Source organism: Dipodomys spectabilis, unplaced genomic scaffold (genome assembly GCF_019054845.1).
Source record: "Dipodomys spectabilis isolate Male_0828 unplaced genomic scaffold, ASM1905484v1 ptg000034l, whole genome shotgun sequence".
NCBI lineage: Eukaryota > Metazoa > Chordata > Mammalia > Rodentia > Heteromyidae > Dipodomys > Dipodomys spectabilis.
In genome coordinates, this window is record NW_024870711.1 from 1,548,335 (window position 1) to 1,573,303 (window position 24,969).

At 44.6% G+C, this 24,969-nt stretch overlaps 2 protein-coding genes and 1 non-coding gene across 3 annotated transcripts in view; 1 reads left to right on the forward strand and 2 right to left on the reverse strand.

Moving 5' to 3' along the window:
* Positions 1-2,634: 2,634 nt before the first annotated feature.
* Zc3hav1l (zinc finger CCCH-type containing, antiviral 1 like) lies at positions 2,635-10,474 on the reverse strand. Its single transcript, XM_042677268.1, has 4 exons — positions 10,101-10,474; positions 8,492-8,627; positions 4,604-4,865; positions 2,635-2,999 (listed from the first exon to the last, which is right to left on the reverse strand). The coding sequence occupies exons 1-4, from the start codon at positions 10,472-10,474 to the stop codon at positions 2,863-2,865; spliced, it is 909 nt and encodes a 302-aa protein (XP_042533202.1). The 3' UTR covers positions 2,635-2,862.
* On the forward strand, positions 8,968-9,100 carry LOC122106003. The gene has a single exon (XR_006147108.1). It is a non-coding gene; the product is annotated as a small nucleolar RNA SNORA33 (small nucleolar RNA).
* Positions 10,475-17,626: 7,152 nt separating the features above from the next.
* Positions 17,627-24,969, reverse strand: part of Zc3hav1 (zinc finger CCCH-type containing, antiviral 1) — a 51,285-nt gene continuing 43,942 nt past the window's right edge. Inside the window, exons 11-14 of the mRNA XM_042677224.1 lie at positions 24,138-24,228; positions 22,437-22,567; positions 20,944-21,077; positions 17,627-18,170 (exon numbers count right to left, since the gene is read on the reverse strand). Of these exons, the coding sequence (XP_042533158.1) occupies positions 17,908-18,170; positions 20,944-21,077; positions 22,437-22,567; positions 24,138-24,228 (619 nt within the window). The 3' untranslated portion in view covers positions 17,627-17,907. The remainder of the gene's footprint in view (positions 18,171-20,943; positions 21,078-22,436; positions 22,568-24,137; positions 24,229-24,969) is intronic.

The following is a 24,969-nucleotide window of genomic DNA, read 5'->3' on the forward strand; positions in this document are numbered from 1 at the left end:
TTACATTTATTTTCTGAAGAACAAGAAGACAGCTGGATGCAAGGCAGGAAGAGGAAAGAAATAAGGAGATCAATGAAATCCACGTAATCCAATTACATTAACAATTAAAGTGGGGCTACCTAGAATTTTGTATAAAAGAAAAAAAAATCCCAAACACCTAACTTGAAAACCACTGAATTATATCAGCACCTAGGCCCTGAGTTCAACCCTCCAGACCAGCACCAAAAACAAACAAGCAAAAAAACAAAACAAAACTTCTTTGCCTCAACCCCTAGACTACAGACATCATTGGGTAAGCGGCCAGACCTTTGCTAGTAACAATTAGATGAGATCATTTTACAGAATAAATAGCAACAGAACTCTCCTTAAAGTGGAATATTATAGAACTGAATAAATTCCAACAAAGATTATAGTGAGCCAAAAACTTCACATATAACATATATAAGAGCACAACTCTAAGATATATAAGAACACATAATGTAAAAGTCTACTAAGCCTTTTAATGTTAAGTATACTTTTATATACTGTTACATAAGGGTTGCAACAAAAATACATATGATAAAATGATAAAGAGTAAATAATAATAATAATAAGTAAAGATATATTTTTTAAAGAAGTTAGCACCAAGGCTGGGTACAGCTTAATGGTAGAGCACTGTGTCCAGCATACATAAAGCCTGGGTTTGATCCCCAGTAGAAAGAAAGAAAGAAAGAAAGAAGGAAGGAAGGAAGGAAGGAAGGAAGGAAGGAAGGAAGGAAGATAAATCAGCACCTATAAAATTGAGATTGAGGGAACAACTCTCAAAACAAAATATAGAAAACATCATTCAAACTTGTTGAAGCCTGGTGCCTGTGGCTCAGGCCTGTAATCCTAGCTACTCAGGAGGCTGAGATCTGAGGATCATGATTCAGGAAGTCCATGAGATTCTTATCTCCAATAAACCACCAGAAAACCAGAAGTGGTGCTGTGGTTCAAGTGGTAGAGCTCTCTCCTTGAACTGAAGAGCTTAGGGACAGCACCCAGGTTCTGAGTACAAGCCCCACAACTGACAAAAAAAAAAAAAAGAAGGGCTGGGAAGGTGGCTCAGTGGTAGAGCGCTTGCCTTGCATGCCTGAGGCCTTGGGTTCGATTCCTCAGCACCACATAAGCAAAAAGAAAAAAGCCGAAAGTGGTGCTGTGGCTCAAGTGGTAGAGCTCTAGCCTTGAGCTGAAGAGCTGAGGGACAGCGCCAGGCCCAGAGTTCAGGCCCCACGACCAGACCCCCAAAAAAGAAAAAGAAAACAGTTGTTGACAACTAAAGTTAAAAAAAAATTACTATATGATTCATGACTCACTGCCTGAAGAAAAAAATATAGTAATTTCTCACTTTGAAAAGGACATTTCAGCCTATATGGTTCATAAGGAAATTTTCTGTAATTTAAATAAATCTGGCTTGATGAAAACTTATTACATTGTCCCTATTTCTCAAATATATGTTTTTGCAGGGCAGTTAACTAAAAAAAAAAAGGTCTTACTGGGCAGGGCGCTAGTGGCTCATGCCTGTAATCCTAACTACTCAGGAGACTGAGATTTGAGGACAATTGTAAGCCAGCATGGGCAGGAAAGTTTATGAGATTCTTATCTCCAATGAAACAAAAAAATCTGGAAGTGCAGCGGTGTATGGGTCAAGTGATAGAATGCTCACTAGCTTTGTGGGGAGAAAAAAAATCAGGGATACACCCAGGCCCTAAGTTCAAGCCTCAGGACCGGCACAAAAGAAACTTTAAAAATCAAAACAATCAGGAAGTAGTTACACAGAGATCTAATCACTTGCACATATATTTAAAGAAATGCAAGTTAAAAGACAATATTATTTAGCATCTGTAAGTTAAGCAAGAGTAAAAAAAATGACTTTTGCAATTCAGTACTGTGTAGATTTTACAAAAAGAGATATTCAAGGATTTGTTCAGAAGAACTGAAATCTTCCAGGGTAAGAGAGGTAGTTCAACTATGATATATTTTTTAAGAGGTGCAAAAAATGATTATGTATGATAGATGCTTATGAAGCAGCTAAATAAAAATTGTGTAGGAAATGTACAAGCTCTGATGCTCACAATGGAAACTGCCAGTGAGTACTGTACTAGATTCATCTCCTCCAGACTCAAGAGTTTTTTTGTTTGTTTCTCGTTTTTATCATTTGGGGACTTGAACTCAGGGCCTGGGCACTGTCCTTGAGCTTCTTTTGCTTAAGGCTAGCACTCTACCACTTGAGCCACAGTTCCACTTCTGGCTTTCTCTCTCTCTTTTTTTTTTTTTTGTCAGTCATGGGGCCTGAACTCTGGGCTTGGGAGCTGTCCCTGCGCTCTTCAGCTCAAGGAGAATGCCCTACGGGCTTGAGTCACAGCGCCACTTCTGGTTTTCTAGTGGTTTACTGGAGATAAGAGTCTCATGGACTTTCCTGCCCCAGCTGGCTTTGAACCGTGATCCTCAGGTCTCAGCCTCCTGAGTAGCTAGGATTACAGGTATGAGCTACCGGTGCCCGGCTCCACTTCTGGCTTTTTCTGTTGATGTGGTGCTGAGGAATGGAACCCAGGGCTTCATGCATGCGAGGCAAGTGCTCTACCACTGAACCACATTCCCAGCCCTAGACTCAGACTTCACTCTCTCCTGCTTGTTTCATGTCCAATCCCATCTGCAACGCTTTCCTCCTAAGTTGACATTTTTTCCTTTTCCATCTTTAATTGACACAATCTGTGAGGTAGGTATCATCATGAATACGGCTCATAAATAATAGCATGAACGAACTGTCACAAACAAAAGCTCAGCAAAGCTGTGCTTTTGAATCTTCCAAGATGGTCAAACTTCTCACTTCTCCAATGCTCTTTAAGGTTTAGCTGGACAGGGCTTGCTGGCTGACAGAGCAGCGACGGGGACAAGAGGCCTGGCTTCTGCTGTCCCAGCCTTGTGCGCGCCTTGTTTCTCAAGGCCCTGTGAATGCTCAGTAGAAGAAGCTGAGTTATCTAAAAGGAAAAATAAAGAGATGAGCTTCACTGTCAAAATTCCACTTTATATTGGGAGCATCTCCCCAGCTACCCAGGCCTCAGACAAGACTCCTGATACATGAGTTTAAAGAGTTTTGTCTGCATTCAAATATATGATTGATATATTAAAAGTATAATAAAGCCAGGCTCTGGTGGCTCACACCTGTAATCCTAGTACTCAAGAGGCTGAAATCTGAGGATCGCAGTTCAAAGCCAGGTGGCCAGGAAAGTCCATGAGACTCTTATCTCCAATAAACCACCCAGAACACAGGAAGTGGCGCTGTGGCTCAAGTGGTAGAGCGCTAGCCTTGAGCTGAAGAGCTGAGGGACAGCACCATGTCCAGTTCAAGCCCCACGACCAAAAACAACAACAACAAAAATATAATAATAGGCAGGTAATGGTGGTTAATGCTAGCCTTCAGTGAAAAAGCTCAGAGACAGCACCGGATCCTGAGCTCAAGACCCATAGCCAACAAAAGTAAAATAAAATAAAGTAAGTATCATGCAATGTAATAAAGAAAGCCATCTCAAATAATATTTAACTTTCTAGTTACGGGAGAAAAAGTGATCATTTCTGTCAAACCAAATGTCTCCCATCTTGTAACCAGTCACAGTTCAGTACCAGTATTTCCTAGAATTATTTGCTTCTTGTCTTGAAACGATAACCACTTGCTATGTTGTTTGTGACCAGCCAGCCATGTTAAAGAATAGAGCCTCTCCACCCCACCTTGAGTGAGAACTTCTTCACTAATGCTTGAAGTACTTTCAAACTTCCTTGTATTATCCCATTACACTTGATAACCAATTGTGACTCACGGGAGTCTGACTCCCAGACAAGGAAGAGGGATAGCGTGGATTGGGATAAAAACCGAGCTAGGCAAGCACTCTACCACTAAGCCACATTCCCAACCCCTCTATTCATTTTCTGACAGTGGAGGGTCGTGAGTTTCCAACATAGTTATTGAACCATCTCCTTCCTCTGTTCTCAGCCAAGCTGTTAAGGCTGCTCCACTTCCTGAGCTTTCCCTCAATTTACCTAGGTGCTACTCTGTTCAAATCCTTGGGCACATTCTATGAATTGGCAGTCTTCTCTTTTTTGGTTAGAACTACAAGGCTCCATTCCAAAAGGTCAACTGTCTTAAGCTTTCCAAGGATGAAATTGCAATGAACATACAAAGTATTTCATCCCCAGACTCACTCTCAAGTGTGTGTGTGTGTGTGTGTGTGTGTGTGTGTGTGTGTGTGTGTGTGTGTGTGTGTGTGTGTGTGTGTGTTAGTACTAGGGCTTGAACTCACAGCCTCGCACTCTTGCTTGGCTTTCTCACTCATGGCTGGAGCTCTTCTACTTGAGCCATACCCCCACTTCCAGCTTTTTGCTGGTTAACTGGTGATTGTCTGTCAGATTTGTCTGCCTGGGCTGGCTTCAAGCCAGGATTCTCAGATCTCAGTTAAAATTAGTTAAGATTACATGTATGCACTACCACCAGCATCCGGCTCTCAAGTGAATCTCCTTCCTCTTCACAGTGAAGAATCTCCGAAGCACCTGATTGCCTATGGTTCTCAGCCATTTCGGAGACGCCTACCTTTATTTTCAAGCATCTGGTGCAACTTCATATGCTTGTATGCAGAGATGATCTGAAAATTCACAACACTTGAAACACTTAGTTCCTGGCCCTCCAGCCACTTGAGGGAGGCGGCGTGGATGAGCTGATGGGACCGTTTGCAGGTGTGAAGTGTGCACTCTCCACGCACAAAGTTCTTACACACATGGAACTTGGTGCATTTCTCCTTGAGGTTGCAGTACCCGTAGGGGGGGTGGCCGCCTTTGTTGTACAGCAAACAGACCTGGAGCAGAAATAAGGGAACACATCAAGTGTGAGAGTTCACTGTGTCTTCTTTTATTTTGATTTTTTTTATGGGGGCACAGGACTTGAACTTGGTACCTCATGCTCTCGATCACGTTCCTTGCTTGCTATCACTTTATTTATGTATTTATTCATTTTTTGGTGCTGGTTCTGAGGCTTGAACTCAGGGTCTGGGTGCTGTCTCTGAGCTTTTTCACTCAAGGTTAGCACTTGAGCCACAGCTTCACTTCCAGATTTTTGGTGGTTAATTGGAGATAAAAGTCTCACAAATTTTCTTGACTGGGCTGGTTTTGAAGCACAATCCTCGGATCTCAGCCTCCCTAATAGCTAGAATTATAGGCATGAGCTCTGTATCTTTTAAGCCCTAAACCACTGGGGATTACATCATCTTCGTTGTTGTTGATCTTGGGGCTTGAACTCTGGGCCTGGGCGCTGTCCCTCAGCTCTTTAGCTCAAGGCTAGCACTCTACCACCTGAGCCACACAGCCACAGCCATTTCCGGTTTTCTGTGGTTTACTGGAGATAAGAGTCTCACGGACTTTTCCGGCCCATCTTGGCTTTGAACCTCGATCCTCAGGTCTCAGCCTCCTGAGTAGCTAGGATTACAGCTGTGAGCCACCAGCACCCAGCTTAAATCATCTTCTTTCAATTCTTGCTTTTAATACTAATGGTAATATTAATTAAGATTATAGGCTCACACCTGTAATGCTAGTAACTTAGGAAGCTGAGATCTGAAGACAGTTTCAAAGCCACCCTGAACAGATAAATGCAAGAGACTCTTATCTCCAATTAGCTAGCAAAAAGACAGAAGTGGCAGTATTAAGAGTACTTCCGGGGTTGGGAAGGTGGCTCAGTGGTAGAGCGCTTGCCTTGCATGCCTGAGGCCCTGGGTTCGATTCCTCAGTACCACATAAGCAAAAAGCCGGAAGTGGCGCTGTGGCTCAAGTGGTAGAGCGCTAGCCTTGAGCTGAAGAGCTAAGGGACAGTGCCCAGGTCCAGAGTTCAGGCCCCACCACCGGACCCAAAAAAAAAAAAAGAGTACTTCCGAATCAAGTGTTTCCATACCAGCTTGAGCAAAAAATCTAAGAGAGACACATGGCCTTGAGTTCAAGCCACAGTAGCAGGCTTGAGCCAAACCTAACAAACCTTTAGAATATTAAGATAGAGGAACATGGTAAATGACAAAACAGGAATGTAATTGCTTAACTTGAAATATGGAAAATTACACAGAACACATAACCTACTTCAAAATAAAACATCTTATCTATAATGGTGGCATGAAATTTTTAAAACAAACACATAATTGTAATGCAATTCAACCTGCCAAGTTTCTATAATGTAGCTTTAGAAATTTAACTAATTCTAAATCTAGTCTGCAGGGGCTGGGAAGTGGCTCAGTGGTAGAGCGCTTGCCTTGCATGCCTGAGGCCCTGGGTTCGATTCCTCAGCACCACATAAGCAAAAAGAAAAAAGCCGGAAGTGGTGCTGTGGCTCAAGTGGTAGAGCGCTAGCCTTGAGCTGAAGAGCTGAGGGACAGTACTCAGGCCTAGAGTTCAGGCCCCATGACCGGACCCCCAAAAAAAACAAAAACAAAAAAAATAAATCTAGTCTGCAAAAGGAAACAAGAACTGATTAAACAAACAAAAAGAATGGAAAAAGAAGAATAGTAAGCAAAGCGATTTCTATTGTCTATTAAAATATGAACTAGGGCTGGGAATGTGGCTCAGTGTAGAGTGCTTGCCTAGCATGCATGAAACCCTGGGCTGGATTCCTCAGTACCACATCAACAGAAAAAGCCAGAAGTGGCGCTGTGGCTCAAGTGGTAGAGCACCTTGGGCAAAAAGGAGCTCAAGGGGGCCGGGGAGGTGGCTCAGTGGTAGAGGGCTTGCCTTGCATGCCTGAGGCCCTGGGTTCGATTCCTCAGCACCACGTAAGCAAAAAGAAAAAAAGCCGGAAGTGGCGCTGTGGCCCAAGTGGTAGAGTACTGGCCTTGAGCTGAAGAGCTGAGGGACAGCGCCCAGGCCCAGAGTTCAGGCCCTAGGACTGGCCAAAAAAAAAAACAAAAAACAAAACAAACAAACAAACAAACTTGGGAGCATAGAGACAGTAGGTTAGAGGGTACAAAGTTTCTGTTAGAATGAATGATTCTGGAGGCTTCACGTACAGTGTGATGAATACAGTTGATAATACCATATTGTGCCCTAGGCCACTGCTTAGCGTAGATCACACAGCCCCTTATCACTCCCCCCCAAACACAAAACCAGCCAGAAAAAAAAAAAGATAAGCATTGATGTGTTGACAGGTATGGTGGCACAGGCCTGTCATTTCTGCTACTCTAGAGGCTGGCTGAGGAAGATTCCAAGATGAAGGCCAGCCCAGGCTTGATCAAGACCTTATCTCAAGCAGGTTGCTTATGGCTCATGCCGGGCTTCAAAGCCTGAAGGAAGTTAAAAGGAGATGGCCAAGAAGAAACCTCTGGCTCCTCAGACACACTTTGCGTGCAGATTCTGCTGCGATGGCGGCCTCTGCCCCCTGCACCAGACTCCTGGCTCACAGTGTGTGCCTTTGCTGCCTCTGGAGTTAAAGCAGGACCGCATGATGATGGGTAGTATTCAGGAGTCTATAGACTGCGAATGTCTATGATAGAATCCCCATGCTAGATTAGAAAATCCTACTGTTTTATTTTTGGTCCGGTTTGATTGTTTTGCTTTTCTTTTATTGTAGGATCTCACTACATAGCACACGCTGGTCATAAACTCACATTTCTCCTGCCTCTGTCTCCCAAAAGCTAGGATTACAGGTATGCACCACCAGTTCAGAAAATTAGTCCCATAATATACTCTCTTGGGAGTTCCATTTTTTAAAAAATTCTTTATATGGCCAGGGCTGAGAAGGTGGCTCAGTGGTAGAGCACTTGCCTTGCATGCATGAGGCCCTGGGTTTGATTCCTCAGCACCACATAAGCAAAAAGAAAAAGGCCGGAAGTGGCACTGTGGCTCGAGTGGTAGAGTGCTTGCCTTGAGCTGAAGAGCTGAGGGACAGCGCCCAGGCCCAGAGTTCAGGACCAACGACCCGACCCCCCCCAAAAAAAATTTCTTTATATGGCTAAACAGAAACAAGCATGCTAATTGCTATAATAGCAACTGTAATGGGTACATCTTGAGACTCAGAAACTAAGCAGTTATAATGGAATTGGCTCACTTCTGTAATCCCAGCTACTAGAGAGGCAGAGATTTGGGAGGTTTGAGGTTTGAGACTAGCCTGGACAAAAAGTTCATGAAACCTTATCTCAACCAGTATGCGGTGGCATCAAATGCCTAGCATCCCTCCAACACGGGAAGCATGAAGAGAAGGACTTCATCTATGCTGGTATACATGGGAGATCTCATTCAAAAATAACTAAAGCAAAAAGATGGGGGACGTGGATTAAGACAGAGCACCTTCCTAGGGTGGGGCTCTATCTTCCTAGGCCCATCCAAGTAACACAGATACACAAAAATGACCCCAACTCCTAGAGCTTCGAAGCAATCAGAACTCAGATCTAAAACCAAAAAGCCAGAGGAAACCCCTGTAAGGATACAGCAATGAGGGTCAGCGGTGACTCACCTCTGGCAAAAGGCACGGGTCATTCTGCAAAAGCAGGATGCGAAGCTGGGCTTCATTGAGACCAAAGAGCCCGTGGCTTTTCAGGACTTGGGTGTTGACTGGGCTGTGGATGTCATGGGAAAGGGCACAGATGGACCTAGGAGAATACAACAGCCGTGGTCAGACGCTAAGGTGAGCAAGGGGAGGTGGGTGCGGGTCCCTTTCCAGGGCAGCTTCCGGCTTACAGGTGAAGTCAATTTCTCAAGTACCGAGAATAAAAATCAAAATACTGAGTAGGCCAGATATCCTGGCTCATGCCTGGAATCCTAGTCACTGGGGATGATGAGATCAGATGATCTCAGTCTGAAGACAGCCGCACAGAAACTCCCAGGAGACTCTTATCTCCGATTAACCGGCAAAAAGTCAGAAATGGAAGTGTGGCTCAAGTGGTAGAACACCAACCTCGAGTGAAATAAAGCTAAGCAAAAGCACAAGGCCAGCCAGCCAGGGAGTCTGCTTACCTAAACGTGTTTAAGCAGAGATTTAGATAAGGCCGACAATATTTGTGCTATATGATAAGAGCCTAAAGGACAATCAGAGTTGTTCAGGGCCCTGAGAATGGCTACAACTAGTTTTAATAGGGGGAAGCATTTTTGCAAGACCTTACTGTTAGGTTTTTAAAAAGAGGTGGCCGAGTAAGAACTGCACCACGCTTGTGGTATTCAGGTAAGGGGTAGGTTTATTCAGTAGACCTGTTGGGACCAGGCAAGGTTGGCACTCCACGTGGCTGGCAAAAGAGAGCATCTAGCCCAGGTTAGGCCTTATATGGGGGGGGGGGGGGGGGGGAAGGTGTGTCCAGGTAAAGGAAAGTGGGACCAGGTAAGAGGTGGGATCAGGTGGGAGAAAGGTGTGACTACATCAGATTAAGATGTGACCACAGCGGATGCAGATGTGACCTCTTCCAGGTGTCCCAGTTGCCCAGGTAACGCAAGTACTGTTCGTATCCAGGAATGGACCTTACACTCACTACCACAAAAGATGCGAAGAATTGAAATGCCAATGTTAGAACTTTTTTGAAGGCCTGCGGCACAGAGTCTTGGGCCAAGGATGTCCTGAAAGAGAACTTCAGGTGCAAGAAATGAACAAAGAAGTGGACTATTCAAAAGAAAAGCGGCTCCAGGAGATGGACACGGACGGGGTTTTTCCTTTGATGCTGTTTCCACCTTCTTTTCTTGTCAGTCCGTGCGTTCCTTTCTCTGTCTTTGGGAGGGTTGGGGAGGCCCAGGAAACTGGACCCGAGGTGGGAAATGAACGCTGCCACTTGTGGGTGGGGCCGGGAGGGGAGAACTGGGGGAGAGCCAGGGAAGGGGTGACAGGGTCCCCAGAGAAATGTCCCCCTTACCTGACATGTCATGTGCCCTTCCGTAATTACCTGCACACTAACACATTTTAAAAGGTAAAACAAAGCGCAAGGCCCCGAGTTCAAGCCCCAGGGCCAGTACACGCACACACACGTATACACACACAGCACGCGCGCGCACAGCTCACGCGCGCCCTGGTCCAGCCGGACCGCGCCCGCCCGGCACCCCGCCTCAGGGCGGCCCGGGGTCCCCCCGCCCGCGCCCCTCACCAGCAGTCGCGGTGCGGGCAGCGGCCCAGCATGTGGCGGCGGCAGAGGTGCAGCTGGTCGCAGGCCGAGCACTCGCCGCGCTGGTAGCGGGCGCAGAGGCGCGCGGAGGTCACGGCCACCACCCGGCAGGCCTCCGCCGCGGCCTCCGCGCCGCCCGCCGCGCCGCCCGCCGCCGCCTCGGCCTCCGCGTCCCAGCGGCCCTCCCGGGCCTCCACCGCCTGCAGCAGGAAGCGCTCGGGCCCGGCCCGCAGCAGCACCGCCCGCAGCTGGGCCTCCGACAGCTCCACGTGGCCGCGCAGGTCCCGCAGGAGCATGCGGCCGCCGTGCGCGCACAGCACCTTGCTGAGGAACGAGCACACCGTGGGGTCCGCCATGGCCCCGGCCCCGAGACTCCTCCCCGGCACGGCCGCCCTCCAGCCGGGGCGGGGCCTCGGGGGCCCCGGACTCGGAGGGTTTCTGAGGCGGGACCAGTGAGCTGGGGAGCTGGGGAGGGGTGTGGGGGGGGTCGTGTCTGACGTCACGGTGGCCGCTGATCATGCTGGAAAAGTGATCCTGCGGCACTGAGCTCTGTGTGTGTGTGTGTGTGTGTGTGTGTCCTAGGCTTGAAGTCAAGGCGTAGGCCATTGTCCTTGACCTCTACCACTTGAGTCTCAGCTCCACTTCCAGCATTTTGGTGGTTAATCGGAGTTTCCTGACCGGGCTGTCTTCGAACCGTGATCCTCAGATTTCAGCCCCTTGAGTAGCTAGGGTTATAGAGGTGAGCCACGGGCACCCAGCAACAAGACCTTTGTAATCTAACTCATTACTGTATATCATCATCACCTGTGTCCAGACATTTCGTAGGACAGTGTGTGTGTGTGTGTGTGTGTGTGTGTGAGAGAGAGAGAGAGAGAGACAGAGAGACAGAGAGACAGAGACAGAGAGAGACAGGGAGAGAGACACATTTTGCTAGTCAAACACTGTACACTGACCTACATCCTAACCCATAACAGCTATTTTAGAATAGCTGGCAGTAATGAGAGGAATGGATTTCTAGAAAGCAAGACAAGTAGTGGGGAAAAAAGCAGGCTTGAGGAGCTATAAGCCTCTATTTTATTGCACTTGCAGTGGACAGTCTAATAGAGGGCTCATATGCAGTTGCCTTTCATATAAGGTCTAGGCTTTAGTGGAGATACAAAGCTACTCAGGATACAGAGGCAGAAGGACCTCAAGCTTGAGACCAGCTTGGATCTTGGTATGACCCTGTCACTGGTGGCAAATGGGGGTTTGTGAAGATTCCTTTAAAAAAGAAGAGAGGGAGAGGGAGGGGGCCCAGCACCTGGCAGAGGACACCTGTGGCTCATGCCTGTAATCCTAGCTACTCAGGAGGCTGAGATCTGAGGATCCCAGTTGGAAGCCAGCCCAGGTGGGAAAGTCCTCTTGCAACTCATCTCCAATTAACTACTCAAAAACAAACACATAAACAAAAAAAACAAACAGAGGAGCTGTGGCTCAGAGTGGTAGAGTGTTATCCTTGAGCAAGAGATCAGAGACAGCAACCAGGCCCTGAGTTCAAACCCCACAAATGACTCTCCCCTCCCTCCTGCACCCCTCCATTCAGGGCCTTTATCCTGGGACAAGTCTCAATGGTAAGAAAACTTGGCAGAACTTTTTGAGCAAGCAGAAAGAGGTACCCTCTAACAGGTAGAGCGGGGGGTGCTCACAGGAGACACCCCCAGCTGCTTTGACATCAGAGGTATTTATAGCTAAAAGAAAGTAGAATTGGGATTTGGCTCCTATCTACCCCAGGAGCACAAGTTCCCTTTTGTTCTAACACCGGGTAACATTTTCTCCTGCTTGATGTTACAGTATTTATCATTTGGGTCAAGAGACTTCAAGGTTAGCCTGTTGCACTTGGTCTCTGTTGTACTTGAGTTGAAAAAAAACAACAACAAAAAAAAAAACTTGAATCACTGATGTCTGGACTTCTTTCAGATAAAGGGTAGGTTCTTCATACACTCCTTTAAAGACAGGTGTCTATCCTGAAGATAAATATTTTTCTTAGCAAATACTTTACTGTGCCCAAAGGAGTCATTTTCCCAGAATAAGAGACTAAGACTCAGTCTTGGAGCATGCTAATCAGCTGGACATGTAGGCCAGGGCAGAGGGAGACAGCTGTTCTGGTTCCTTTTCTTTTCTTCTTTTTTCTTTTAACTGAACGTTGCTGTTTATGAGGGAACACAAGGCATATCGCAAAAGTAGTGTTTCTGTTTTTGTTTTTTAATCAAGCTCTTGACCAACAGTGTTCGTCTCTAAATTTCTCACGGCTGATTCCAAGGCCTCATTTTCTCTATCTTTCCTCAACCCTATCTCAAAAAGAAAAAAAAAATACAAACAGGCTCAGTCATAGCATGCCCTGGATTCATTCCCCCAGGTGAAGGAATGGATATACTTTTGAGGGACACTTGAGTGTTAGGCAACAGAAGCTGTGAAAGCTAAGTGTGAAGAACACTATTAAGGGGCTGGGAAGGTGGCTTAGTGGTAGAATGCTTGCCTAGCATGCATGAGCCCTGGGTTCGATTCCTCAGTACATCAACAGAAAAAGCCAGAAGTAGTGCTGTGGCTCAAGTGGTAGAGTACTAGCCTTTAGCAAAAGAAGCTCAGTATAGTGCTCAGGCCCCGAGTTCATGCTCCAGGACTGGAAAAAACAACAACAACAATGAAAGAAGCAGATGACCGGGTGGTACCTGTGGCTCACACCAGTCATCCTAGCTATTCAGGAGGTTGATGTCTGACAATCAATGTTTCCTTGAGAATCTTTTTTTTTTTTTGTCGGTCATGAGGCTTGAACTCTGGGCCTGGGCGCTGTCCCTCAGCTCTTCAGCTCAAGGCGAGCGCTCTACCACTTGAGCTACAGCGCCACTTCCGGTTTTCTGGTGGTTTATTGGAGATAGGAGTCTCACGGTCTCTCCTGCCCGGGCTGGCTTTCAACCGCGATCCTTAGATCTCAGCCTCCTGAGTAGCTAGGATTACAGGCGTGAGCCACCAGTGCCCAGCGTCCTTGAGAATCTTATCTCTAACTAGCAAAACCGCAAATGGAGCTTGGCTCAATAATACAGTGCCAGCCTGGAAAGAAAAATCAAAGGGACAGTACCCAGTAACAACACACACACACACATTTTTTTTGGCCAATATTTACTTCAAATTTGTGTGCCTCAGTCTTACCCTGCAGGCACCCCTGGGGCCCGAAGGTATGCTACTGGCTCCCAACCTTTCTCTTCCTAAGTCCATAACCAGAGATGCGCCCACCCCCTGTGGGTCTCTCCAGGCACCACCAGCCCGGCCTTGCCCTGGCAGTGTGCCAGGAATATGGAAGCCAGAGGAGGAAAATCACATCATCTCCTTTTGAATAAACCAGTCTCTGCCGTTAGAGATACCTACAAGCAGAGCAAATAAAGGCAGCAAAACTGAATCCATTATTTTCTTTTTATTATGTAATTTCTCAAATTAAGCAAACAGAAGCGGCAATGAAACGCAACTGAAACATAAAAAATTGAGCATATTCAACAGAATTCAACATTATCAGTGAATCAAGCAAAACCAACTGACTAGTACAAAAAGATCATTTTATGCTGGACAAATGAAGGCACAAGAGTTTGTTTTTCTTTTTTTGCTGGTCCTGAGGCTTGAACTCTGGGCCTGGGCACTATGCTCTACCACTTGAGCCACAGCGCCACTTCTGGCATTTTCTGTGATTTAATTGGGAATAAGAGTCTCACAGACTTTCCTGCCCAGGCTGGATTCGAACCTTGATCCTGAGATCTCAGCCTCCTGAGTGGTTGGGATTACATAGGCATAAGTCACTGGCACCTGGCTCACAAGTGTCTTGTTATTGTTTTGTCGGTCATGGGGCTTGAACTCCGGGCCTGGGTGCTAAGCTCTTCAGCTCAATGCAAGCACGCTAATCACTTATGCCAGAGCACCACTTTGGATTTTCTGGTGGTTAATTGGAGGTAAGTCTCCTGCCTGGGCTGGCTTTAAACAGTGATCCTCAGATCTCAGCCTCCTGAGTAGCTAGGATTAGAGGCATGAGCCACCAGTGCCTGGCACAAAAGTATTTTCAAAACCAGAGGTTTGGAAGATTGGAAAGGATCTAATCAAATGGACAGTTGAGCTAAATTAAGGGTGCTGGATGTGAACTGGGTCAGTTGGTTCTGTTATACAGGAATTCCATTGCACAATACAGAGAAGCCACACTCTGAGAGGTTGAATCTGAACTCTTTATTATAAAGCCGGCAACTGTGAGCAGACTCATGCCTCAAAAGCATGTGAATGCAGTTCATTCAAAAAACCACAGAATCGGTATGAGGAACTTAACCTAGCAAAAGTATTCACAGAAGCAAAACAAGCTAGGAAGAGCAAGACTTTCCTGGAGCTGCACAACCCATAACACAGCTGCTGTTTAAAGAATGACCCATATCCCCGCCAGAGAGTGTTCAGAACTGGGTGAAAAGTTTCCATTATCGATTAAGATGCCAAGATGGCGGTGAAGACAAGATGGCAATACTTAGACCCAGTATCCATATTTCAGTGGTCACTGTAGTATACCAGAAAGGAGATGGCTTGTTGGTTTCATGGTAGCTGAGGGCGGCGTGGACACTGAGTAGATGCTGCCAGATGCACAACAGATGTTCCACAGGAGGAAGAATTGTTCTGCTTCTGCACGTCTGTCTAATGTCCTGCTGGACATTTACGTAGGACCTAGTGCTTGTCTGAGAGATTACAAAGCATTTTTCTCTGAGACAATCAGAAATGTGTCCTGTGCTACATTATGTTAACCTTGCTTCAGGTACGGGAACTTCAGATTTTCCTTTACCATAGACAGATTATATGGTGTGTTACGATTTTCACTAATTACTGGTTTTCATTCTAGTGTTACCTGTATCTCTAATCTTTCATTTTCCTGGATGCTTTAAGCCAAACACCCATTCAGAGTAAGAGTAAATGTCTGTCTCATGGCGTAAAACGTAGTCATGCCTGAGCATTTAACATATTTCATTACAAATTTCTGTGTGTGTGTGTGTGTGTGTGTGTGTGTGTGTATCGGAACTCAGGGTCTCACACTCTCATTTGGCTTTTTCACTCAAAGCCGGTGCTTTACTACTTAAGCCACAACTCCACTACTAGCTTTTTGCTGGTTAACCGGAGATAAGAGTATCTTTAATTTGTGTGTCTGAGCTGCCTTCAAACTGGAATCCTCAGAGAAGTTACCTCGAGAAGCTAGGAATGCACTCAGCTTTATTATAAATTTTTTAATTTCCATGTTTCCATTATAATAGAACACTCAATTGATTTTTTGGGGGGGAGGGGACGGTTGTGAAGCCTGAATTCTGGGTGTAGGCACTGTCCCTCAGCTCTTCAGCTCAAGGCCAGCACTCTACCACTTGAGCCACAGCGCCACTTCTGGCTTTTTCTGTTTATGTGGTGCTGAGGAATTGAACCCAGGGCCTCATGCATGCAAGGCAGGCGCCCTACCACTGAGCCACCTTCCCAGCCCCTCGATTGACTTTTTTAAAAAAGATATTCATGTGATACCTAGGAATCATCTCAGTATAGCAAGAGATATTGCAAAACAGCTATTTTGCAAAGGGCAAGCAGGTCTTGGGGTTTATGGTGGTCTTCTTAGAGAAAGGTTTCAGGGTACCAGGTGCAATTGGCATTTAGCACGTGAGAATCAAGTATGCCGAAGATCAAGCAATACACTGGACAGTTCTCACAGTCAGCAATCATTTTGCACCCTATACGAATTTTGAATGTCTCTCTAGACATTCATTAAGACTCACAGCTTGTCTGTGACAATAGTAGATTCATTTTCTGTCGACAATCTGTAAATTCTCTTATACAGAATATTTCAAAGGTTATTTCGTTCCTATCACATATACACAGTGCTATCATTTACAAGCAAGTTACCTCATGGCTTTCTATCCTAAATGTCCATTCTTGTTGTTGGGTTTTCATGTTCTCTGTGCACTATAACTTTTGAGCTCCTACCTCTGAGTTCGTATTTATTCACTATAAGTAGGCATAGGCATCGACGTTTTATATCTTCTAGTACTGTGAAGTTGTACCTAAGCTAATGTGCCTTTTATTTCCCTTTTGTGTTTTTGTTAGTTTTATTGAATTTTTAATTTATTTCTAGAATGGCATGTGGTTAGTATATTTATCTCTGAATTGCATGCGAAAATCACAAAGCAGACATTGTGAAGGATTTATCATTTAAAGGGAAGAAAAGGTAGAAAGGAGATATTGAGAACCACTGAACTAGGCCTAAAGGACCTGTGTAGCTGGGGTGAGGAGGATAAATAAAAGGAGATCACCTCAACCAGGAAATTCTGACACTTTAGATACTGATGTAAAATTTGACCAACAGAAATATCAACTCAAGTGGAACTAGAACTGGCAATTTTGGCAACTGGCACAGCTTGTTGAAGAAGAAAAACACTTGAGTCATAATACAAAAGGATATCGGTCCAGCTACCCATGTGCTCCTAAGACTAATGCTATTTAATTTGCCCGAAGTACAAAAAGAAGACCCTAGCAGGGACAAGGCATGCTTCACACATCATTTCCGGTTCTGCTTCTGTATATACCTGAATCAGGGTCCAAGGCCGGCCCTTCTCATTTCTTAGTGAGCTTTGTTAAAATCGCCAAAGCAAGCCACGATGGCAACATGTGGGTTTATCAACCAGGCTTATATGAATCTCATTACTGCAACTTAGTCCTCCTAAAACACAGACATTTCCATGATATCTTGACCTGAGAAAACATTCTCTGTATTCACACTACAGATGGCTACTTTGCCATAATTCCATCAAGAGCCCAAACGGGCAGTTCGTTCCAGTTGTTTCTGTTCTTACAACTGCATCTGCGTCAAGCCCTTAGAGTCTCTGCGTTGTAACAAAATGTAAAGACACAGAAACGTGTGCTTCATATCAGCTCATTACATAAGACACAGCACTCTATTTAGGTCTGCAGTAATACTTAAATTTAACTATTTTGTTGTTGTTATTTTTGGTCTCTGCAAATCTTCTACCCAAGATGCAATGTCTTAAGTCCTGATTTTAATGGGTATAATTCCATCTCATCGACAGAGATAATTTTCTTTCAATTAAATCCAAACAAAACCACCTTATGCTATCCAGTAAATTAAAAGAGTAGATGAGAAAGGTTGATGTAATTGACAGAGAAGTTAGCAATTAAGCTTTGACCAGTTACATCTAAGACAACGCAAATTCTCCAACAAAACATTGGAATTATGGGGAATTCTTTAAAAACTAGCTCTGAAGCTGGGCGCTGGTGGCTCACGCCTGTAATCCTAGCTACTCAAAAGACTGAGATCTGAGGATCAAGGTTGAAAGCCAGCGTGGGCAGGAAAGCCCATGAGACTCTTATCTTCAATAAAGCACTAGAAAACTGTAAGTGGCGCTGTGGCTCAAGCCATAGAGCGCTCGCCTTGAGCTGAAGAGCACAAGGACAGCGCCCAAGCCCAGAGTTCAAGCCCTATGACCGACAAAAACAAAAAAAAAAACAACAAAAAAAACCAAAACAGCTTAGCTCTGCATGATGATCACCCTCAGAAGGAATGACTTAATTGGGAGAGGGGTCCAAGATAGGCATTGGAAATTTTGTACAGCAAAGCTTGGAAGCTACTAATTTTAAGGCATTAGGTCACCTGGCAAGGAAATATCAAAATCTACCCTATTTATCTGGGGCACTTTGGTCCTGTAAGAAAATAAAATGGGTAGGTATCATTAATATTTGCCATTCCTTAACTTATCACACAGGCTTTATCTGATTCCACATACTCAATCACGTATGCTGGGTAAATCTGACTTTTCTGGAAGATGACATAGACAGAAGGATTCAACCGTGTATCCACACAGCTGTCATACATGGAAGGAGGGCTCGTGTACGCCATATTTCCTTCGATGAACTCTCCAGCCAGGACTCGGGCTACAAACATGACGGTATTTTTGGTATCACATGCGTAACTTTTGTGGGAATAGATGGCTTCTTTTGTAAAGTAATTGCCTAGACATAAACAGAAAGATTGAGAATATTATTACAGAGAATCAGATGATAAGGGACTGTGTTCCAATATCTTAGCAATATTTAGAAAACCATCCTTTGCATTAAAAAAAAAAAAGTTTATGGCCAAATACTGGTGGCTCATGCCTGTAATCCTAGCTACTTAGGAGGCTGAGATCTGAGAATTATAGTTCAAAGCCACTTTCCATTTATTATGATGTTTGTCATTCTCTCTTTTTTTTTCTTCAGTTAGATGTTTTTGTTTTTGCCAGTTGTGGGGCCTGAACTCTGGGCTTGGGCACTGTCCCTCAGCTCTTCAGTTCAAGGCGAGCACTTTACCACTTGAGCCACAGTACCATTTCCGGCTTTTTCTGCTTATGTGGTGCTCAGGAATCGAACCCAGGGCCTCATGCAAGCAAGGCAAGCACTCTACCACCAAGCCACCTTCCCAGCCCTTCAGTTAGATGTTTGAACTCCAGTTACACTGCTTATCCCAGGTAGACCAAATATTGGAAGATCTGAGTAAATAATGTTCTACTAATTTAAAGTTAAATACGAAACTTTGCCTGCTGTGGTCTGGGTATTGAATGTGGCCCCATGTATTAAAGGCTTCGTTCTCTGGATGGTGCACTGGAAGATGGCCAGCCCTTGGGAGATGGGGCAGAGTTAGGGTCCTAGCTCATTGGGGGTGAGCCTTCCAAGGGGATTATAAAATCGTGCAGTGCCATGGTTTTAGAAGCCAAACAAACCTGTTTATAAGTTAGTTGTTGCAGATATTTCATTGTAGTAACACAAAGCTGAATAATATACTACCAGTACATCAATATGACCTAAGTAGGTCAGTATGGGAAGTCATATCTATTCTCAGCACTCCTCCAACAATTAATAGCTTCTTGGGAATTTCTTTCACAATTGTCTCTATGTACTTGCATACATATATATGCACATCCAATCTAATACTATTTTAGTCCAGTTTATTTATTCACAAATAAGATTATACTATAGAGCTAGGTATGGTAGTGCACACTATAATCTTGCCACTTAGGAGGCTGAGACAAAAGGATTGATAAGTCTGAGGTCAGTCTGAGCTACTTAGTGAGGCATCCTGCTGAGCAGAAGCGCATTTGCTTAGCATGTATGAAGCCATGGATTCAAATCTCAGTACCAAGCAAAGAAGCAACCCATTTAACTTTTGTTTTACTAATAACAGATGTCACTGTGAATGTACCATTAATAACACAGAGAGGCCCTCTTGAGTTATAAGGTGAATATCCCTACATTCCTCTATTCCTCAGTACTAATGGCCCTAGCATAAGATTAAAAAAAAAGTTGAGCCAGGCACTAGGTGGCTCACCTGTAATCCTAGCTACTCAGGAGGCTGAGATCTGAGGATCAAGGTTGAAAGCCAGCCAGGGCAGGAAAGCCCATGAGACTCTTATCTCCAATTAAGCACCTAAAGTGGTGTAGTGGCTCAAAATGGTAGAGCGCTAGCCTTGAGCAGAAGAACTCAGGAATGATGCCAGGCCCTGAGTTCCAGCCCCACAAGTGACAAAAAAGAAAGAAAGAAAGAGAGAGAGAGAGAGAGAGAGAGAGAGAGAAAGAAAGAAGGAAAGAAACAAAGAAGGAAAGAAAGAAAGAAGGAAAGAAAGAAAGAAAGAAAGAAGGAAAGAAAGAAAGAAAGAAAGAAAGAAAGAAAGAAAGAAAGAAAGAAAGAAAGAAAGAAAGGAAGGTGTCTGTTTTGTAGATTCTTTCCCCCCCAATCTGTTATCCTCTAGCATAGCATCTAGGCTCCATTTCAAATCTGCTGGGCTCAGAAATAACAAACTTCTCAAAGATAATATTGAAAAAACAATGTGCCTTTACTATGGTGATGCATGCCTATAATTCCAGCATTAAGGAAGCAGAGACAAGAAGATCACAAATTAAAGGCAAGCCTGCTATCCATAGTGAGCTTCTAACTTATAAGTAAATAAGGTAGCACTGCTTTTTTTTTTTTTAATTGGGGAAGGAAAGAGAGCTCCGCATATATAAGCACATATATAATTATAACTATTCATTTTTTAGCCAGACATATTTGGAGGGAGGCTAGTACTTGGGCTTAAACTCAGGGCCTCCCATCCAGCCTTAGTCAGACATATTTTGCCTCAAGGAGAATTGTAATTATTGGAAGGAATATCAAAAGAAAGAATCATGATCCAATTCATAAAAATCAAAATAAGATTTGGCAATTAATTGTAAAATGCTGCTGTAACCTGAGGAAGGAACCCTTCCCAGGCTGAGAGTTCACATGGCCGCCACTGCCTCTAATGGCACGGCAAATGGCTACTGGACAGAGGACAGGGAAGAGACAGCACACTGGAAGCCAGGCCCAATTCCTGTAAAGCTAGCATTCGGCTCTTTGTTGGATTCTTTTGGGTTTTCTCCAGAGACATTTCTATTACCTCTAGAAGCAGTTTTTTTTTTTTTTTTCCCATCATGGGACTTCAACGCTGTGCCTCTGAGCACTGTCCCTCAGCTCTTCAACTCAAGGCGAGCGCTCTACCACTTGATTCACAGGCCACTTCCAGTTTTCTGGTGGTTTATTGGAGATAAGAGTCTCACAGACTTTCCTGCCTTAGCTGGCTTTGAACCGCAATTCTCAGCTCTCAGCCTCCTGAGTAACTAGGATTACAGGTGTGAGCCACCAGTGCCTGGCTTTACACATCCCTTTTAACAGAAGCATGTATAGACCTAGAGCATGATTCAGCTAGTTAGCTTTCTCTATTCTAGTACAAACCTTTTCCATATTTGGTTTCATGAGCTCCATGTAAGACGTAGTCGAAATTATTTGCACAGATGGAATCTACATGGGCACGGCTTGTTGCATAGAAGAGAAGTTTCTCGTCTCTCTTATTCATCGTCCATTTCTTGCTATGATAAGGAAGTATAAGAATTACCATCAAGGAGATTCTCTTTGTTCTAGTTAATAAACATCAATCCTACAACCAATCTTGAAATCATCTTAAATCATCTTCTTTCAAAAGGGAAAATTCAGTCAACAATTCATTGTACAGGCTCACACCTGTAATCCTAGCTACTCAGGAGGCTGAGATCTAAGGATAAAGGTTTAAAGCCAGCCCAGGCAGGAAAGACCATGAGACTTTTTTTTTTTGGTTGTGGGGCTTAAACTCTGGGCCTGAGTGCTGTCCCTGTGCTCTTCAGCTCAAGGCTAGAGCTCTCCCGCTTGAGCCACCGTGCCACTTCCAGTTTTCTGAGTGGTTTATTGGAGATAAGAGTCTCACGGACTTTCCTGTCCGGGCTGGCTTTGAACCATGATCCTCATATCTCAGCCTCCTGAGTAGCTAGGATTACAGGCATGAGCCACTAGCATCTCACTATGAGACTCTTATCTCCAATAAAAACCACTAGAAAACCAGAAGTGGCACGGTGGCTCAAGTGGTAGAGCACTCGCCTTAAGCTGAAGAGTGCAAGGTCAGCTCCCAAGCCCACAGTACAAGCCCCATGACTGACAAAAAATAAAATAAACTCATGAAAAAATTTAAAGACACATAAAATCATTAACTTGTAAGGTTTGCAAACTGCAAGAGGGGAGCTCAAGTCTTTTTGTTTGTTTGTTTTTTGTCAGTCGTGGGGATTGAAGTCTAGGCCCGGGCAGTCCCTCAGCTCTTCAGCTCAAGGTGAGTGCTCTACCACCTGAGCCACAACACCACTTGCAATTTTCAGGTGGTTAATTGGAGATAAGAGTCTCATGGACTTTCCTTCCCCAGGCTGGCTTTGTACCGTGATCCTCAGATCTCAGCCTCCTGAGTAGCTAGGATTACAGGCGTGAGCCACTGGCACCTGGCGGAACTCAAGTTTATACAATGGAAAAACTAGTAGAGACAGAAAAACTGTTGTCTACTAAAATAAAACAGTAAATATAAACTGAAAAGACTGTAGCACACCCCGCTTTTCTGTAAAGAAACCCCATAAGGTAGCTGGGCACTCATACTTGTAATCCTAAGCTACTCAGGAGGCTGAGATCTGCAGGTCGCAGTTCAACGCCAACCCAAGCCGACAAATCTGTAGGACTCTGATCTCCAATTAGCTAATTAACACTAAAAAGCTCCGAGTGGGAATCATGGCAGGTGGCAGAGTGCCAGGTTAGAATGAAAAAGCTAAGCAAACGCCTAATACCCTGAGTGCAAGCCCCATTGACAGCACCAAAAACAAACCCCACAACTACAAAAACAAACAAACAAAACCCAACCCCCAAATGTGGCTACCAACCTTTCAAAAGTATCCAAGAGTTTTGGATTGTTGATCTTCTTTATCTTTTCAATCTTGAAATTTTTCATAGAAGCCTTAAAATGTTCACTAATTGTTGCATATTCCTGACAGTAACTATTCAGCTCCAACAACTAGAAAAGATATGAAGCATGTAAATGTGAAGCAGGAGACACAAAAAGCATGCCACATACAAATGTATGCTCAACCCTCAATCCATGAGGATCATTGCCAGGCTTGGGTAAGACAGGCTGCCTTCAGGTCCTGGGGCCTCTTCACACTTAGGCCTCAGGGCAAAAGGACACCTTCATGGGCAGCTAGAGACTTGGCAAGTTATTTGCCTAAAGCTCCAAAACTAGCACATTGACACAGGAACTGGTGGTAATCACAGATCCCCGAGATCTCTGTACAACAGCTGAAGCAAGATGGTCTAGGTATAGTCTTGCCACAACCAGGCTAGGTAAGAAACAGTTACTTCTGAGTTGCAGTTTTCTCATCTGTAAAATGGAAGTATTATAGGCCACTAGTAGCTCATGCCTGTAATCCTAGCAACTCAGGAGGCTGAGATCTGAGGATAACAGTTCAAAGCCAGCCAGGGCAGAAAAGTCAGTGAGAGTCTTTTCTCCAATGAACCACTCAAGAACCAGAAGTGGTCCTGTGGCTCAAAGTAGTAGAATGCTAGTCTTGAGTGAAAGAGCTTAGGGATAGTACCCAGACCCTGAGTTCAAGCTCCACCACTGACAAAAAAAAAAGCTGAAGTGGAGCTGTGGCTCAAGTGGTAGAGCACCAGCCTTGAGCAAAAAAGGCAAGCAAGAATTCAAGCACTAGTACGAGCACAAAACAATAAAACAAAACAAAACAAAAATAAAAACTTGGATTTTCTTGTTGGTGGTGGTGTTTGTTTCTGCTTTGGATTTTTTTTTCTTCTGGAGGAATAAAGGGAGTGAAAGGGAGGAAGGGAGGATGAACAAATGCAATCATGCTATTCAGTATACACTGTGTGGAAAATGACCTGTGTAACTTTGGCGAGAGATGGGAAGGGGAAACGGGAAAAGTGACGGAAGAAGTGACATTATCCAAAAAAAGAAATGTACTCATTATCTAAGAAATGGCAACCCTTCTGTAAAACACATTAACAAGACCAAAACAAAAACCAAAACCCTACACACACATACACATACACAAAAACAGGTATTATGGCTGGGCGCTGGTGGCTCACGCCTGTAATCCTAGCTACTCAGGAGGCTGAGATCTGAGGATCGCGGTTCAAAGCCAGCCCGGGCAGGAGAGACCGTGAGACTCCTATCTCCAATAAACCACCAGAAAACCGGAAGTGGCGCTGTAGCTCAAGTGGTAGAGCGCTCGCCTTGAGCTGAAGAGCTGAGGGACAGCGCCCAGGCCCAGAGTTCAAGACCCACGACTGACAAAAAAAAACAGGTATTATGCTCTACCTCATAGGACTGTGGTGAGGATTTGTGTGGATGAAAACATGTGGCTAACTCCCCTCCCCGCCAAACCATGGCATGCCGAGGCCAGCTGTTGTATGGAACAACAGCAGAGTCACATTTCAGGTCTGCCTTTGAATCTGGATCTCAGTAATTTACAGAGCACCTTCATTCATTCAAACAGACAAGCATACGGGTATCACAAAATCCTTCCTCAACTCTAAAGGATTCCCCCACGAAGCAAAGAAAACCCACATACCTCATAGGTACTGGCAGGGAGGGAGTCAGCCACTGTCTGAAGATGAAATTCTGAAGTTAAAGCTTCTGACCTGCTCCCCAGAGGCTGATGGCTACAAATAAAGGAGAGAGAATTCACTTGGGTCCCATTCCATCAGCCCAAATGATGCTCTAACCTAACTCCAGCCACGAAGCCAAAGTTTCCTGGAGAAAAGCATGAATTGCTATTTCATTTTGGATTAAACATCATCCTTGCACATCCTGGTAGAGCGGTGCCAGTGATCAAGGCTGGTTTTCGTTTGTTGTTGTTTTTTGTGTGTGTGCCAGGACTAGAGCTTGAACTCAGGGCCTGTGTGCTCCCGGTTGGCTTTTTCACTCAAGGCTGGCACATTACCACTTGAGCCACACTTCCACTTCTGGCGTTTCACTGGTTAATTGGATAGAAAAGAGTGAGAGTCCCCTGGACTTTTCTGCCTGAACTGGCTTAGAATCACAACCTTCACACTGCAGTCTCCTGAGTAGCTAGGATTACAGGTGTGAGCTATCAGTGTCGGGCAGGGTTTGTTTTTTCTTAATGACAGACATTCAAGTTGAGGAGTCCAGAACCTCCCCTTTTCCTGTGTAAACTTGATTTCAGGGTAACAGACATAAGGGAAAATTCTTTAGATGAATCAAAGCCAAGAAAACAGAAATTAAAACAAAACTTGTCATTTTGCAACACATAATGACCAACTGGACCTAGCCTGTGACTATCAAGGGCTACTAAGTTAATAGCATTAATGACAGACAAGATGAGGAATTCTATAATGGAAGGATCAGACGGCAGTGACTTAATCTGCTTCACTAAAAATAGG